Source organism: Lissotriton helveticus, chromosome 8 (genome assembly GCF_964261635.1).
Source record: "Lissotriton helveticus chromosome 8, aLisHel1.1, whole genome shotgun sequence".
Classification (NCBI taxonomy): domain Eukaryota; kingdom Metazoa; phylum Chordata; class Amphibia; order Caudata; family Salamandridae; genus Lissotriton; species Lissotriton helveticus.
In genome coordinates, this window is record NC_136069.1 from 419,769,796 (window position 1) to 419,788,421 (window position 18,626).

At 45.8% G+C, this 18,626-nt stretch overlaps 1 protein-coding gene across 1 annotated transcript in view; it reads right to left on the bottom strand.

Annotated features, from left to right (window-relative positions):
* Positions 1–5,596: 5,596 nt before the first annotated feature.
* Positions 5,597–18,626, bottom strand: part of FAM124A (family with sequence similarity 124 member A) — a 216,084-nt gene continuing 203,054 nt past the window's right edge. Inside the window, exon 4 of the mRNA XM_078656017.1 lies at positions 5,597–6,798. Within this exon, the coding sequence (XP_078512143.1) occupies positions 5,965–6,798 (834 nt within the window). The 3' untranslated portion in view covers positions 5,597–5,964. The remainder of the gene's footprint in view (positions 6,799–18,626) is intronic.

Here is an 18,626-nt window from a genome sequence, read left to right on the forward strand (position 1 = left end):
AATGAGAAACATTACAAAAGAACAGGTTGCCAAAACATACGTTACTTACATAAGGTAATAGTGACAATTGTGAGCAAACAAAATACATGAGGTAGTAAAAACTATGAGCAACCAAAAATACATGAGGTAGTAAAGGTAATAGTGACAATCGTGAGCAAACAAAATACTTGAGTAAAAATTGTGAGCAACCAAAATACATGAGGTAGTAAAGGTAATAGTGACAATCGTGAGCAAACAAAATACTTGAGTAAAAATTGTGAACAACCAAAATACATGAGGTAGTCAAAAGTGCACAAGAGGAAATGAAAGTGACAAGTGTGCAGTTATAAGAGAAAACAGAGTATAATTAGAGGTATAGTCCTGCAATAAGTGCTAGACACTCAGGTTCAGGAACAAGCGTTACATGGGCAAGGTGGCACTTGTGCAAGTATCAAAGGCAAAGACATGTGAGAGGTAGCAGCCGTGTGTTGCAAGGGCAGAGTGGTGTGTGCATGTTACAAAAGGGCACCGAACACCAGTACATGGAAAATACTGCAAAAAGGCAGACCCTCCAATCACAGGCATACACTGGGAAGGCACTTCCATGGTCATGGAAAGTAGAAATTATCAGTAGTGGGAAGTCTTCCTCAGAAATAGCAAGAGGACGTGAATTACTTTTGGAGGTGTCTCTGGAGGAGGAGAACTTTGAGGTCCCTTTTGAAGGCCTGGGAGGAGGCGGTGGTCCGGAGCTTTTTTTTGTCCTCTCGCGGTTTGTAAATACAAAACATATTGCATTACAAATGCTATAGGTATCACATTTGCGAAAGTTATAACTATTGGCATTGTAAATGACGAAGCTATTAATTTAGCTATTTAAAAAAAAAGAAACAAATAAAAACTTTGCCATTTACAATACCAATAGCTCAAACTTTCCTAATGCGAGACCTATTGCATTGCAAATGCTTGTTTGGTTTGGTTTAAATCCGTTCAGTAGTTTGACAAACTAAACAGTAAAGCAGGATTTTATAGATATCTGGATGGTTCGGTGATATCTCGAAGGTTGGAAATTAACGGATATCCTTGAATCACATTTTACATTCTAGTGACCGAGGAAGCCTATTCTCTAGCTAGCCATTTTGGGTCCATGGATCCAAAGGTGGACCTGAACTGATCATTTTGGCTCGCTGCAACATGAGAGAAAATGTTGAAGCGGCCATTACAGGACTTAGCTCAAAATTCCTGAAAATAAAATTCAAATTACATATAAGGGGGTAGGGTGAGCACACCCTGGCCCCCATGCTCCTGTAGGGAGCCCAAATGGACCTTCTCATGTTTACAATTTAAAAAAAATACTTTTTCTTGCAAGATTCACAAGTCTAATGCCATGATCAATGTATCCCAGCGTGGCCCTCCCTGGTGATTCCCAGATCCTTCCCAGATTTGAAGATCCATGGAATATCCTCGGATCCTCCCCAGATTCGAGAATGCAGGAGGATTCACTAATTCAAAACTAAATTAAACAAAAAGAAGGGCCTGGCTGAACACAAGATCCTGTGGCCCATCCCTTGTGCTCAGGCTTTGAGCAGCAGAAGTTGGTCTACCATGAAGTATCGGTTGCATAGAATTGCCTGGTGGGTTGCAAACCTGAGACAGGATGGTTGCAGGGCACCAGTCACTTTCCCCAACTCTGCTGCATGTGACCGAAGGCCTGTCTGGTTGGAGTAGGCTGCCTGTGGAGGGATGGGTACAGGGAACTGGTGGATGTGGAATATGATCAGAAAAAACTCCAGAAATACACTGAACATTATGATGGTTAAGGTGAAGTTATGTTTGTCTTTGTGCTACATTTAAAAGCAAATCAGTAATTCATCTAAAATGACAATTAAAGTGCTCTTTAGATAACAAATTTACACCGAAAAAACAATGGAAATTTTATTAGGATCTGAATACATAACTCTCACAACAGCCATTAAAACCTTAACTCACACACCAAATTTAATTTGGCTGGGTATCGTAGGCATATGATTGAACAACAACTCTCAAAATCAACTAGATCTAAGACAGCTAAGTGGAGCGCAGACAAAGGCCCCCAGGTACTATGGGAGCGTCGACGCAGCCCACTCTAGCCAATCATGGCGCTGCTCTCATGCGGCTAACATTATCAGCAGCATGACAGCAGCATTTGGATTGATGCGGAGAACTGCTGCAGCCTGCAAACCAGATCAGCACTGAGGGACAGAGCAGGAGGAACAGAGGCGAGACACTGCATGCAGTGGGTGAGTACATTTGAATTTTGTTAGTGTTTACCCACTGATGCACTGTAAGACTCGCACCGCCTTCAGCCTCATCGCGAAAGTTCTCAGTCATGGTTCGTTATAAACTCTGTTTATAATGAGCCATGACTGACAGCTTTGGCATTGACCAGGCATTATTGGCCAGTGGTTGCCTCACCCAATATTTAGGGTACCAGCCGCCACTGAATACTATATCACAATGCATTAACCTTCAACAACCAAGCTTCCTCTCCTATTACTCATTACCTTTATAGTTACCTTTGACCATGTACTGCTCTCCTTTGCCTTTTAGCTAAGTTTGTGATACAGAAATACCACATATATACATACATACCTACACGCATACATCATACATACATACTTACAGACCTACAGTTGGGCTCACCTTATTATACATTTTTAAATCAAGGAAAAATGGACTGAGGTAATGGATAAAAAGGTAAATAATTAAAACATTTCTTACAAAACCTCTATATGAGTTACAGACATGTCCATTACTGCAAGCCGAGTTTTTGTGGGATGTTTCTAGGTGTGACGAATGAGCAGGCAGGAAGGGGGCGTGTACCCCATCTACGGGCATAGCTCGCTTGTCGTGACATCAAAGACAAACTTGGGCTTAGATTAAATATATTATCTTTCCTGAATAACGATTTCTCTCATAGCAATGGTGGAATCACATTTCCCAACGCCAAACAGTTCATGTTACGTATGCCTGAAAGATATGTTCCCATCCCACAAACCGGACTGGCAGCAAATTGCCTAAGTGAGTTGTGTTTGTTTCTCAATTATACGGCATGATGCAGCACATTCATTAATAGTATTGTTTCATTATTTTGTAATTTGTACACAAGGTAATACTGTCTGGGCAAAGATTTCACAACATTAGTGTCATTTTAACAACTAAAAACAGAAAAAAACAAGTAAAAGATGACCAGTTAACCTTTGCGAAGGGCCTTCCACAGCACACGACAATGTTGCTGCTTTTTTAGTAACTTTTGATACGAACAAGACCAGAGCCACAGAATCACATAATTCCAGTAGCCCTGACCATATGTAAAAGTAGTGGCAGGGAAGAAAGGGAATCTCAAAGTGTCTCTGATTAACAGAGGGCTTTAGGAGTTGACGCACTATCAGAAAAAGCTGAAGGCTAGCTGGATTTCTGGGTAATACAATAGACAAATGGTCAGGATCAATGGGTTTGGTGTATTTTTCCGTCGTCACACTGTACTTCTGCGTTGCACTGGAAAGCAGCTGCCAAGCCAGCAGTGGTGTTAGCAAGGGCACGATAGGGAGTACATTCAAACAACAAAATTGCCCCTGCCTCCCCCACCACCACCATCAGTTGATCAGTTGGAGCAATTTGCTGGTGTAACATCCACGGCAGCAGCACAAGTTTTAGCAAAGCGAGGGACAGGCTGTTGGCTTACCAGGCAACACTACACACCAAAAGAAAATCAAGGCCTGTACCTCTATTGCACGTAGAAAGAGACCACAGGCAATCCTGCTAACTATGTCTTAGCACTTTCTTTGCTTATCTCTCATGTTTTCACCCTCACCATGTCTGCCTCAGATTTCTCCCTCCCATTGCCACATTCCTCAATTAAAAATCATGCATGCGGTGTTAACGGTGAATCATTTGTACATCTGTGACAATTCCGAAATATTTTGCCGCATATTATCAAGGAACGGTGTTAAAATTATTGCTGGTTTAGCGGCTAAACTGCCGCTAAAGCGGCGATAAGGGGCTTGATAATATGCCCTTGTGAATTTCCATAGAAGTCCTAGGTCCTGAAACTGGTGAACTTACCTGAAGTGACCCGAAAGAGAAACAACACAGCAGATGCTCTTGAGAAGTGTCATACGATGGCTCCAGAGGTGTGCCCGGGTTCTCTCTCCTCTTTACAAGGAGCTCTGGGGCATAGTTACTAAGAAGTGACTGAGTGCAGCGTTAGCCTTCCTGGCTTAACGCCGCACTCCGCCACTTGTGAAATGCAGGGTTGCACCATATTTACGAGAATATGGTGCAGCCCTGCGTTTCCCCTTGCACTAGAGCTGAATTTTTCAGTCTAACGCCAACACAGACACACTTTCAGCACAGTGCAAGGATGCCTGTGTTGAGGGGAAGATCTTTTCTGTGCAGAAAGGTGTCCCTTCCTGCACATAAACAATCTTTAAATGGTGTTTTGCAACTTCTATGTGTGCTGCTTAATGCAGCACACATAGAAATTGCAAAACATCATTTTTTTGTAAATGATTGTTTATGTGTTCGGAAGGGACACCTTACTGCATATAGACAATCAATGGCGTTTTGCTGTTGCTATGATGTAAACAGCAAAAACTAGGAGAAATTAAACATTTCTCCTAGTTTTGCCCGGTTAAGACCAGGTTATCCCTGGTCTTAATTTTGGCACTACCTCCTATTTACTCCTACCTTTGTAAATAGGGGGCAGTGTCAAAATCAATGGGTGTTGCGGTGGAACGCCCACTGCAACACCCATTGCCCACCCCTTTCACACTAATTATAGCGTGAAAGGGGGCCTTATTTACAAGGCAGAGTTAAGCCACGTTAAGTGGCTTAAAGCTGCCTTGTAAATAAGGCAAAGCCCCTAACCCCACCACAACGTCCAGAAAAGTGTTGCTGTGGTGGCGATAGGGGCTTGTAAATATGCCCCTAAGTGTGCTACATTTACCCGTGAACATAAAGTGTTAAACTTCAGGTATCTCAAGTAAAGTGTGCTGTACAATGTCAAGGCAGAAGCGTGCAATATATCTGTGTGTGAGCTTCTGTGAGGGAAAAATTGAGCCCCTGCTTCACATATGAGTGCACATCTCTGTGATTAGACCTATGGATACACTGAGCCAGATCCACTGGTTATGTTGTTTCAAAGCAATATATAAAAGACAATGTTAGATTACTAGAGCTCATTCTTATTTGCACACTTTGGACATTTTGCAAGATTAAGAAAAGTCTGCCATTCCCATCAACAACCAGGCCGTGGGAGCCCTGTTTGTGCATTTTCAGCTCGCTGGCTATTTCAGTTATTTTGCTTCAATTGTTTTACTGCTCTCCGTCCAAATCTTTGGACTTTGCAATCTGCCTGTTGGGCTGTCTGTTCTGTATTTTGGCATAACACTATGCGCCTGATTTATTGGTGGGTGGAAATAGAAGTAACACTTTGCAGGGCTGAATTTGAATATTTATATCTTGCTTTAGTGTAGTGAGGCAAGATTGATTTTGTAAATTCTTTCAGTTGTTAAAACAAAATAACATAATATTAAAGAGGAAAAAGTCAGATGTGTTATTCCTCCGTTCAATATTTACTCTCATGCAGGAGTGTGACATAGAGGACGAAAAATAACTCATTTACGGATTATTTATTAGTACAATGTGTAAACATACTCTTTTCTTGCGATAACCAACAGTGCCCGGCAGGTTAATTTTAAGACTGGTTAAAGTCTGCAGCAAGATGGCGCATGCTCACGCGGTATTACCTAAACCAACATGCACCGCGGTGGAAGACCTTACACTTTGCTGTTAATTTGATAGTTTTGCTGCCAAAACTAATTTACTTCAGCAACTGAAGGGCATTCCAGGATTTTACAGCTTAAAAAAGCAATATTTTCAAATAATGTCCAATACTAAATCTGTGCCCTGGTTTATATACAAAGTCGGTGGATACCAAGAGCGGGATCAGATGTAGAACTCTTCCTCTTCACAGGTCGGGGAAGACAAGGATTGGGATAGTGGCTTTGTCCTCTCAGTTGACTGACTTCCGCCCTGAGAACTATACGTCGTAGCTCTTGGGGACAGCTTGAATGGCAAACCAGACGCAGAGCTGGGGACTGGGGGAGGCTTGAAAGAGCTGGGAGGCCATTCAGATGGAGACGGGACTGGTCCACAGGACCGCTCGAGGGGGCTGGTCCTCGACGGTAATCGAATTCCCTCACGGATGGCTCGCTTAGAACTACCAGTGCTTTGAGTTTCTGAGGGGAGCGAGGCTTCTAAATCACTGCAGAAGCCATTGAGAGTCGAATAAGCGGAGACAATTGACAAGTCAGAGCAGGACAGCTTCATCCCGGTGTCCACGTCGGTCTCCTGAGCCCCGTCTAAGTCATCGACACTAAGCTTGGGACTGCAACTCCATGAGGGCGCCCGCTCTTTTTGACCTGGTGTTCCACTGGCGAAAAATGGATATGGTTCACTAAGGGAAAAGGATTCACAGGATGGAAAAGTGCTCATCGTTGGCAAACAGAAGAGAGATTTGCTCCTCTGGAACGACCACGACCCAATGGAAGCATTGCTGGACCTTCGGGTGAAATCTCCAGAGTCGCTGTCAATCAAGTCTTGTTGGGATGTGCCAAAATACTGGCTGGCACCCCTGTTCCGATGCAGCTTGGCTCTGTCTGGCGCAGTTCTGTAGCTGTGTGGAAGAAGGTTGGCCGGAGGCATGGTGCTGCATTTCCTTGATGTGTACGTGTGCCACTTGTTCTGCCTGGTAGGCTTCCTGAAGGAGCGATGCACTTGCTGAAAAAGGAAGTAAAAAGATAAAATATTAGAATGCATCATTCTGGAAACATCAAAAATGCTACACATACAGCAGAATGTCTATAGAGAATTCTCTTCATTAACTAGGGTGCATCTGAATTATTTTTCCAAAGAAAATATTAAGATTGACCCCCTCATGAATTATACTCCAGTAGAGTATTTTTTTGCTTCAACAACAGAACTCCTATCTCACCAGCAGGCCACCATCACTTCTCTACATGGCAGCAAAACAAATATGCATACAATTAGACCATGCCTAGTTCTACATATTCAAAAAAGGCTTCAACAGCACAAATATGTGCAGCACAACAAAAATCCACTAAATGCTAAAACCCCTACCAAGAATTAGTGACTCCAGCAACCTTTGTAACTGCAGATCTAGGATGAGCAGACCTGGACAGGCAGAAATGAATAGGTCTATATTGGTGTGCCGCGTCCCCATGGTGTCCTATACTACACTAAAACTACCACTTAAACATTAACTGGATATGAGAGGGTCACATAAATCAGACCCTTTAATCAAGACTAATCCAGTTCCTTCCCATGTGTGCCTGAAAAGTGGCAAAGACACGCAGTAGTACATTTAATTGCTTTTGGTTACTTTTTGGGAAATGTTCTGTCAGCACAAGAAACCATGTTCCACACTTTCAAGGTAAACTGAATCACACTTTTATTGTTTGTGTGTGTGGGATGATGGTGAATGGTTGTCTGTACAGCCCTGGTAATTTTTAAGAACATTTCAGATTGCTGTGGTTCCAATTTAATTCCAATGTGAAATATAAAACAAGGGGCATCTCATCTTGTTGCTCCTGAAAAAGCTCGGGCCTTATTTAGTTTGATACTCCGTCAAAACATGGTGAATATTCCGTCTGCCATATTACAAGTGCAATAAACTACAATGCACGTGTAATACAGACATCCCCTCTTTTTGGCTGAGATAAACACAGAACAGGAGAATGAAGCAACCATGCCAAGGACCAATGCTGTGCATAGGGCACTGGTAACCGGAAACAACAGCAGCCTCCATTTCAAAATGTGTAATACTGGTGTTAATGTGCTGTTAAAGACAATGTTAACTTATGTTATCTCTCTGAATGAACTTGGAGTGGGCACACTTCTGCAGACATGCCTTCTACTGACTCTTAATGTGGAAGGAGCACAAAGGATTTATGAAGCTAAATTTATAAAGAAACGGCATAAGTACAGAACAAAAGTATATGCTAAAGATATCACTAAGACAACAAGATGTAATAGTTTAGTGTTGTGATTAGCACACAGAAGCATCCAAACAAAGGTGGAAACTTCTCAGGTGGAGTCAAGATGACCCTTGTGTTTCTGCAAGAAATTCAGTAAAGGTATCACATCAATGTTAGCAGCTAGTATTGAAGGAGCTGGAGAAACACCCCTTTGAGGAATACAGGACAGAAACTCTGAGCAATAACATCTACTCGGGGCAGTGATGTATAGTCCCCACTATGCCATGATTCTTCATTTGTTGCTGACTCCACGTTTTCTACAGAATAACTCTTCAGACTTTGAAAAATGTTATTCTTTTTAGAAGAGTGCAATTTACGAGACAGATATTATGCATAAAAGCAAAACACATACTTTTTAAAAATAAATTGATTATTTGTTGTTTATCCAGTTCATCACTACACCTAACGCACAGTAGGCCACATACTAAGGACATATGATTCCATCCATATAAGTCATTGCTTAATTTTGGTTAGTCCGCTGTGCCCTAATATTCAACCTAACTTATTCAGCAACACAAATCTCGAACAATGTCTCCTAAAATGATTTCAAAACATCATACAAATCTCTATAAAATGCCAATACCTACACAAAATTAGAGATGATCGACCACAAAACGTTTCCAAATTATTCCCTTTACATTGAACCTTAGAGAGCTCTTCCAACTTATGTATCTTATGTAGTGATTATATCTGTTTACAGAGGCACACTTGTTGTCATATGATGCTTGCACGTTGCCTAATTCTCTAAAACGAAATCCTGCTGATTTTAATAATACAACTTTAATAAAGACATTTTGTCAGTAAAAGGTAATGTGCAGTTATATCAGGAAATACATAGAATATGTAGAAATTACTGAGGGTGTGGCATTTCTACCCGAGATGCACCAAACAGGCCCTATAAGGTGATATCAGCTCCTTCTGTGACTGAACCAGAACTAACTCCTCTGGAAAATATAATTTCCAAGTTCCCTAGCATTAACCATTGCACATAAACGCATCACACTCAGAGGAGTTGGACCACATAAACATGAGACAGTAGCATCTGGTAAGCCAGGGATGTCACACGCCAGGATAAAGCTTCCAATCCCTAGCTGCCCGCATGTTGGCACCTTCTCCTCAAACATACCCAGTCCTACTGTGCTTCCTTCCCATGTTCCTTCATCCCAAAGCTTTCCCCCTTCCCCGCATCACTCTCCTCCACCCCAAACTCCCTACCAATCTCAAGTAGTATCTCAATCTCAATGTAAATCCCACCTTTTCTTAAAGTTTTTAACATCTCCCTATCTCCTCCCTAACCCCAGCAACTTCCCTCCCCTTTCTTGAGTCTGGCCATCTCTCTGTAACCCATCTTTCCATCCCAACCTAATCCTTCTAAACACCCTTCACCTATCCAAAACTTAGGGGCCCATTAGGATGTCGGGCGGATTGCCCCCGCCAGCCTGGCGGGGGCAATCCGCCCGACATCCTCAGTAGTTTCCCCCCCGCCATATTAGTATGGCGGGGGGGACCTCGGCGGACCGTCCGCCGCTTTTCCGCCCCGGTCGCCATATGGTGGCGGTGTCTATCAGACACCGCCAGCCATATTAGCATGGATATTTTACAATGCCTTTCCGTGGCGGCAATGCCGCCACGGAAAGGCATGCGGTCTTCACTCTGGGGGCCCCCTGGGATCCCCCAGAGTGAAGGAGGGTTGGGGGCTGCACACGGGGTGTACCTGTGGTACCCCCCCACATTTGCATAAACAAAGCGGCAGGCACCACGCGGTGCCTGCTGCTTTGTATATGCAAATGCTGAAATGCATTTGTAGCATTGTGGCGGGCGGTGCTGAGAGCACCGCCCGCCACAATGCTACAAATGCAGGATGTGCCCGCCACTGTGGCGGGCACATCATAATGCCCCCCACGGGACCACCGCCCTTATGGCGGGCGGTCCCAATCTCCGCTAGGATGACGGGCGGACAAAGTCCGCCGCCCGTCATCCAAATGGACCCCTTAGTTTCACACTACTCACTTCTACCTAACCCACAGGTAAACTACCTCTACCCAGAACCTCACTTACACCCATCCTACCTCTCCTTACCCAACCTCTTTCCTCTGCTCTCACCCTTAACTCACAACCCTACATCTTTCTATATCCTGATATCTCCCACTGTGCTTCATTCATCACTGATCATGCATTTTTCCTCATCTCTAAATTTTCCTCCTCTACCCTTAACACGTCACAATTTTATGCTAATGTGTTTCGTTTCCCCACCCACCTTTCTTCAAGCCGTTCATGGTTTCCTGCTAAGTACCCCATTTAAAGCTCCAATCCAATTCCCAACCCACTGCCCTTATATTACTCTTACCAGACCTACCCCCTTTCTAAGCCAGCTGTCATCCACCAATCCTTCCATCGCAGGCCCAGCATCCTTACACTCATCAGCCCCGTCTTTCAACTCCACACCCCACAACCCACACAGAAAATATACCTCTATTCTCTAACCCCCAGTCACTACCCTCCCCTTTACCCAAATCTAATCCATATTTTTATTCCTCACTTTTATAATAACCATTCTACTTTCTGTACCCCACTTTCTCTTGTCGTTCCCATGCCTCATTCCGGGTACACAAGCTTACCATAGTCTCCTATTCTACTCCTCCAACAGCCATTACACACCCAATTGAAAGGAGAGAACCCCTATTCCCTTCATACTCTACCCATTCTCCAACTAATGCTACCTGCCCCACCTCTTACTACCCAAACCCTCTATCTCTCTTCTCACTTTGGATAGCCCTCCTGCACATATCTTGAGAATCCTCTAGCAGTTCTAAGCACATGTGAAAGAGTACCCACTATGCATGCGCCTCTCCTATGTATATCTGCTGCTTAGATCCCAACCTGATTGACTCTTTAACTCCTTCCAATGGCTGCCTGCATGCAGGACAGGCTACAGCCACTCGTGTCACCCCTATCGGTCATTTATTCTCACATCCTGCAACAACGGCGTGCCCATGACCCGCTCTAATCTAGTTCCAGGGGTGACCCAATCAAAGTTCACTGGTGCTGCCTGTAGCTAAGTGCACGTCTGTGTGCCGCTCCACTACCATTCATGAATAAACACTACACAGCATGTATTATGGCAGTGTCCCTCCTGACCCTGCCTGGGTTACCCCTAGACGTTACTCGATGGACGTGAAGTAATCTACCACAGGTGGCCTTACACAGCCCATGACCGCAGTCGCTGTCCTCTTGTTCCAGGGGGATTTCAAATACCCTATTTGCCTGCTTCCATGGTGTGTATGCCTGACATAATCTAATTAATTTAGCTGCTTTTGTACCATCTAATGAACAGAAGATGGGCGAGAGGGATATAATTTAAGTCCAGCCAGACAACCACCCTACTAATATATCAAGACATGAAAATATATCAGGTCACTCAACCAAGATATGGGCCTAATTTGCAGCAGATTGTTGTTTACTGGCAATATTAGCATCCAGTCCTAGTAATACCCAGGGCTAAAGTATTTTGTTCAGAGGACGTTGGGTGTCCCTCATCATCACGCCTGCTCCTCTCCCTATGGTGTTAGCCGGACAGTAAGGAGCTCTTATGGTAGACTTTGCTGAATATTTAGTTTCAGAGCAGATTTTGCTTGATGTCTGACTACTGCAATTACAAGTAGGGCGGTCGGACAACCATTACAATGCTGCCACTGCCAGGGACCCTGGTGGTGGCGTGTGGTCTTGAGGCAGAAATATGCAGTCCCGCCAAGCATATTACGAGTTTTCTCTCTGCCACAGTTTTCATGGCAGTTGATCCTCCATGAAAACCGTGGCAGAGAGGAAACAAAAGGGCCCCTACAGGGTCCCCTGATGTCTTCTGGCCAAGGGGTGCATGCAGGGGGCACACGTTGTGCTCCCCTGTGTGCATGCACCCCAGTACCTGCACAATTAATTACAAAAAGGGGGTGGTGATGGACAGAGTATCTGAGTTAATCAGATCACTCCTACCCAGTCAACAGATCAGGGCTTGATCCATCACCGTTTTTTAGCTCACTGCACCATCCCAGTTCAGAACCTAGCTATATGCAAATTAGTCTGTCCCTGGCCCAGTGCATCATGGGAACAGGGCAGACCAAACTACCAAGCCAATTCTTCACTGGAAAGGAAACAAGCTTCTGGGGACCGGTTTCTGGCATTACAGCCGTCTTCGGCCCGGCTTGCTTGAATCCTGATGGTGCAATGAGCAAGGGACTCATGTCTGAGCATACCCTTCCACACTCATGGTGGCCAAAATAATTACAAAAAGGGGGTGGTGATGGACAGAGTATCTGAGTTAATCAGATCACTCCTACCCAGTCAACAGATCAGGGCTTGATCCATCACCGTTTTTTAGCTCACTGCACCATCCCAGTTCAGAACCTAGCTATATGCAAATTAGTCTGTCCCTGGCCCAGTGCATCATGGGAACAGGGCAGACCAAACTACCAAGCCAATTCTTCACTGGAAAGGAAACAAGCTTCCGGGGACCGGTTTCTGGCATTACAGCCGTCTTCGGCCCGGCTTGCTTGAATCCTGATGGTGCAATGAGCAAGGGACTCATGTCTGAGCATACCCTTCCACACTCATGGTGGCCAAAATAATTACAAAAAGGGGGTGGTGATGAACAGAGTATCTGAGTTAATCAGATCACTCCTACCCAGTCAACAGATCAGAGCTTGATCCATCACCGTTTTTTAGCTCACTGCACCATCCCAGTTCAGAACCTAGCTATATGCAAATTAGTCTGTCCCTGGCCCAGTGCATCATGGGAACAGGGCAGACCAAACTACCAAGCCAATTCTTCACTGGAAAGGAAACAAGCTTTCGGGGACCGGTTTCTGGCATTACAGCCGTCTTCGGCCCGGCTTGCTTGAATCCTGATGGTGCAATGAGCAAGGGACTCATGTCTGAGCATACCCTTCCACACTCATGGTGGCCAAAATAATTACAAAAAGGGGGTGGTGATGGACAGAGTATCTGAGTTAATCAGATCACTCCTACCCAGTCAACAGATCAGGGCTTGATCCATCACCGTTTTTTAGCTCACTGCACCATCCCAGTTCAGAACCTAGCTATATGCAAATTAGTCTGTCCCTGGCCCAGTGCATCATGGGAACAGGGCAGACCAAACTACCAAGCCAATTCTTCACTGGAAAGGAAACAAGCTTCCGGGGACCGGTTTCTGGCATTACAGCCGTCTTCGGCCCGGCTTGCTTGAATCCTGATGGTGCAATGAGCAAGGGACTCATGTCTGAGCATACCCTTCCACACTCATGGTGGCCAAAATAATTACAAAAAGGGGGTGGTGATGGACAGAGTATCTGAGTTAATCAGATCACTCCTACCCAGTCAACAGATCAGGGCTTGATCCATCACCGTTTTTTAGCTCACTGCACCATCCCAGTTCAGAACCTAGCTATATGCAAATTAGTCTGTCCCTGGCCCAGTGCATCATGGGAACAGGGCAGACCAAACTACCAAGCCAATTCTTCACTGGAAAGGAAACAAGCTTCCGGGGACCGGTTTCTGGCATTACAGCCGTCTTCGGCCCGGCTTGCTTGAATCCTGATGGTGCAATGAGCAAGGGACTCATGTCTGAGCATACCCTTCCACACTCATGGTGGCCAAAATAATTACAAAAAGGGGGTGGTGATGGACAGAGTATCTGAGTTAATCAGATCACTCCTACCCAGTCAACAGATCAGGGCTTGATCCATCACCGTTTTTTTAGCTCACTGCACCATCCCAGTTCAGAACCTAGCTATATGCAAATTAGTCTGTCCCTGGCCCAGTGCATCATGGGAACAGGGCAGACCAAACTACCAAGCCAATTCTTCACTGGAAAGGAAACAAGCTTCCGGGGACCGGTTTCTGGCATTACAGCCGTCTTCGGCCCGGCTTACTTGAATCCTGATGGTGCAATGAGCAAGGGACTCATGTCTGAGCATACCCTTCCACACTCATGGTGGCCAAAATAATTACAAAAAGGGGGTGGTGATGGACAGAGTATCTGAGTTAATCAGATCACTCCTACCCAGTCAACAGATCAGGGCTTGATCCATCACCGTTTTTTAGCTCACTGCACCATCCCAGTTCAGAACCTAGCTATATGCAAATTAGTCTGTCCCTGGCCCAGTGCATCATGGGAACAGGGCAGACCAAACTACCAAGCCAATTCTTCACTGGAAAGGAAACAAGCTTCCGGGGACCGGTTTCTGGCATTACAGCCGTCTTCGGCCCGGCTTGCTTGAATCCTGATGGTGCAATGAGCAAGGGACTCATGTCTGAGCATACCCTTCCACACTCATGGTGGCCAAAATAATTACAAAAAGGGTGTGGTGATGGACAGAGTATCTGAGTTAATCAGATCACTCCTACCCAGTCAACAGATCAGGGCTTGATCCATCACCGTTTTTTAGCTCACTGCACCATCCCAGTTCAGAACCTAGCTATATGCAAATTAGTCTGTCCCTGGCCCAGTGCAGCATGGGAACAGGGCAGACCAAACTACCAAGCCAATTCTTCACTGGAAAGGAAACAAGCTTCCGGGGACCGGTTTCTGGCATTACAGCCGTCTTCGGCCCGGCTTGCTTGAATCCTGATGGTGCAATGAGCAAGGGACTCATGTCTGAGCATACCCTTCCACACTCATGGTGGCCAAAATAATTACAAAAAGGGGGTGGTGATGGACAGAGTATCTGAGTTAATCAGATCACTCCTACCCAGTCAACAGATCAGGGCTTGATCCATCACCGTTTTTTAGCTCACTGCACCATCCCAGTTCAGAACCTAGCTATATGCAAATTAGTCTGTCCCTGGCCCAGTGCATCATGGGAACAGGGCAGACCAAACTACCAAGCCAATTCTTCACTGGAAAGGAAACAAGCTTCCGGGGACCGGTTTCTGGCATTACAGCCGTCTTCGGCCCGGCTTGCTTGAATCCTGATGGTGCAATGAGCAAGGGACTCATGTCTGAGCATACCCTTCCACACTCATGGTGGCCAAAATAATTACAAAAAGGGGGTGGTGATGGACAGAGTATCTGAGTTAATCAGATCACTCCTACCCAGTCAACAGATCAGGGCTTGATCCATCACCGTTTTTTAGCTCACTGCACCATCCCAGTTCAGAACCTAGCTATATGCAAATTAGTCTGTCCCTGGCCCAGTGCATCATGGGAACAGGGCAGACCAAACTACCAAGCCAATTCTTCACTGGAAAGGAAACAAGCTTCCGGGGACCGGTTTCTGGCATTACAGCCGTCTTCGGCCCGGCTTGCTTGAATCCTGATGGTGCAATGAGCAAGGGACTCATGTCTGAGCATACCCTTCCACACTCATTGTGGCCAAAATAATTACAAAAAGGGGGTGGTGATGGACAGAGTATCTGAGTTAATCAGATCGCTCCTACCCAGTCAACAGATCAGGGCTTGATCCATCACCGTTTTTTAGCTCACTGCACCATCCCAGTTCAGAACCTAGCTATATGCAAATTAGTCTGTCCCTGGCCCAGTGCATCATGGGAACAGGGCAGACCAAACTACCAAGCCAATTCTTCACTGGAAAGGAAACAAGCTTCCGGGGACCGGTTTCTGGCATTACAACCGTCTTCGGCCCGGCTTGCTTGAATCCTGATGGTGCAATGAGCAAGGGACTCATGTCTGAGCATACCCTTCCACACTCATGGTGGCCAAAATAATTACAAAAAGGGGGTGGTGATGGACAGAGTATCTGAGTTAATCAGATCACTCCTACCCAGTCAACAGATCAGGGCTTGATCCATCACCGTTTTTTTAGCTCACTGCACCATCCCAGTTCAGAACCTAGCTATATGCAAATTAGTCTGTCCCTGGCCCAGTGCATCATGGGAACAGGGCAGACCAAACTACCAAGCCAATTCTTCACTGGAAAGGAAACAAGCTTCCGGGGACCGGTTTCTGGCATTACAGCCGTCTTCGGCCCGGCTTGCTTGAATCCTGATGGTGCAATGAGCAAGGGACTCATGTCTGAGCATACCCTTCCACACTCATGGTGGCCAAAATAATTACAAAAAGGGGGTGGTGATGGACAGAGTATCTGAGTTAATCAGATCACTCCTACCCAGTCAACAGATCAGGGCTTGATCCATCACCGTTTTTTAGCTCACTGCACCATCCCAGTTCAGAACCTAGCTATATGCAAATTAGTCTGTCCCTGGCCCAGTGCATCATGGGAACAGGGCAGACCAAACTACCAAGCCAATTCTTCACTGGAAAGGAAACAAGCTTCCGGGGACCGGTTTCTGGCATTACAGCCGTCTTCGGCCCGGCTTGCTTGAATCCTGATGGTGCAATGAGCAAGGGACTCATGTCTGAGCATACCCTTCCACACTCATGGTGGCCAAAATAATTACAAAAAGGGGGTGGTGATGGACAGAGTATCTGAGTTAATCAGATCACTCCTACCCAGTCAACAGATCAGGGCTTGATCCATCACCGTTTTTTAGCTCACTGCACCATCCCAGTTCAGAACCTAGCTATATGCAAATTAGTCTGTCCCTGGCCCAGTGCATCATGGGAACAGGGCAGACCAAACTACCAAGCCAATTCTTCACTGGAAAGGAAACAAGCTTCCGGGGACCGGTTTCTGGCATTACAGCCGTCTTCGGCCCGGCTTGCTTGAATCCTGATGGTGCAATGAGCAAGGGACTCATGTCTGAGCATACCCTTCCACACTCATGGTGGCCAAAATAATTACAAAAAGGGGGTGGTGATGGACAGAGTATCTGAGTTAATCAGATCACTCCTACCCAGTCAACAGATCAGGGCTTGATCCATCACCGTTTTTTAGCTCACTGCACCATCCCAGTTCAGAACCTAGCTATATGCAAATTAGTCTGTCCCTGGCCCAGTGCATCATGGGAACAGGGCAGACCAAACTACCAAGCCAATTCTTCACTGGAAAGGAAACAAGCTTCCGGGGACCGGTTTCTGGCATTACAGCCGTCTTCGGCCCGGCTTGCTTGAATCCTGATGGTGCAATGAGCAAGGGACTCATGTCTGAGCATACCCTTCCACACTCATGGTGGCCAAAATAATTACAAAAAGGGGGTGGTGATGGACAGAGTATCTGAGTTAATCAGATCACTCCTACCCAGTCAACAGATCAGGGCTTGATCCATCACCGTTTTTTAGCTCACTGCACCATCCCAGTTCAGAACCTAGCTATATGCAAATTAGTCTGTCCCTGGCCCAGTGCATCATGGGAACAGGGCAGACCAAACTACCAAGCCAATTCTTCACTGGAAAGGAAACAAGCTTCCGGGGACCGGTTTCTGGCATTACAGCCGTCTTCGGCCCGGCTTGCTTGAATCCTGATGGTGCAATGAGCAAGGGACTCATGTCTGAGCATACCCTTCCACACTCATTGTGGCCAAAATAATTACAAAAAGGGGGTGGTGATGGACAGAGTATCTGAGTTAATCAGATCACTCCTACCCAGTCAACAGATCAGGGCTTGATCCATCACCGTTTTTTAGCTCACTGCACCATCCCAGTTCAGAACCTAGCTATATGCAAATTAGTCTGTCCCTGGCCCAGTGCATCATGGGAACAGGGCAGACCAAACTACCAAGCCAATTCTTCACTGGAAAGGAAACAAGCTTCCGGGGACCGGTTTCTGGCATTACAGCCGTCTTCGGCCCGGCTTGCTTGAATCCTGATGGTGCAATGAGCAAGGGACTCATGTCTGAGCATACCCTTCCACACTCATGGTGGCCAAAATAATTACAAAAAGGGGGTGGTGATGGACAGAGTATCTGAGTTAATCAGATCACTCCTACCCAGTCAACAGATCAGGGCTTGATCCATCACCGTTTTTTAGCTCACTGCACCGTCCCAGTTCAGAACCTAAAAATCAGGATTCAAGCAAGCCGGGCCGACGACGCCTGAAATGGCAGAAACCGGTCCCCGGAAGCTTGTTTCCTTCCCAGTATAAGAATTGGCTTGGTAGTTTGGTTTGCCCTGTTCCCATCATGCACTGGGACAGGAACAGACTAATTTGCATATAGCCAAGTTCTGAGCTGGGATGGTGCAGTGAGCTAAAAAACGGTGATGGATCAAGCCCTGATCTTTGGATTGGGTAAGAGTGGTCTGCTTAATTCAGGCACTCTGTTCATCACCACCCCCTTTTTTGAATCATTTTGTCCACCATAAGCGTGGAAGGGTATACTCAGATGTGAGTCCCTTGCTCATTGCACCATCAGGATTCAAGCAAGCCGGGCCGACGACGCCTGAAATGGCAGAAACCGGTCCCCGGAAGCTTGTTTCCTTCCCAGTATAAGAATTGGCTTGGTAGTTTGGTTTGCCCTGTTCCCATCATGCACTGGGACAGGAACAGACTAATTTGCATATAGCCAAGTTCTGAGCTGGGATGGTGCAGTGAGCTAAAAAACGGTGATGGATCAAGCCCTGATCTTTGGACATGGGTAAGAGTGGTCTGCTTAATTCAGGCACTCTGTTCATCACCACCCCCTTTTCTGAATCATTTTGTC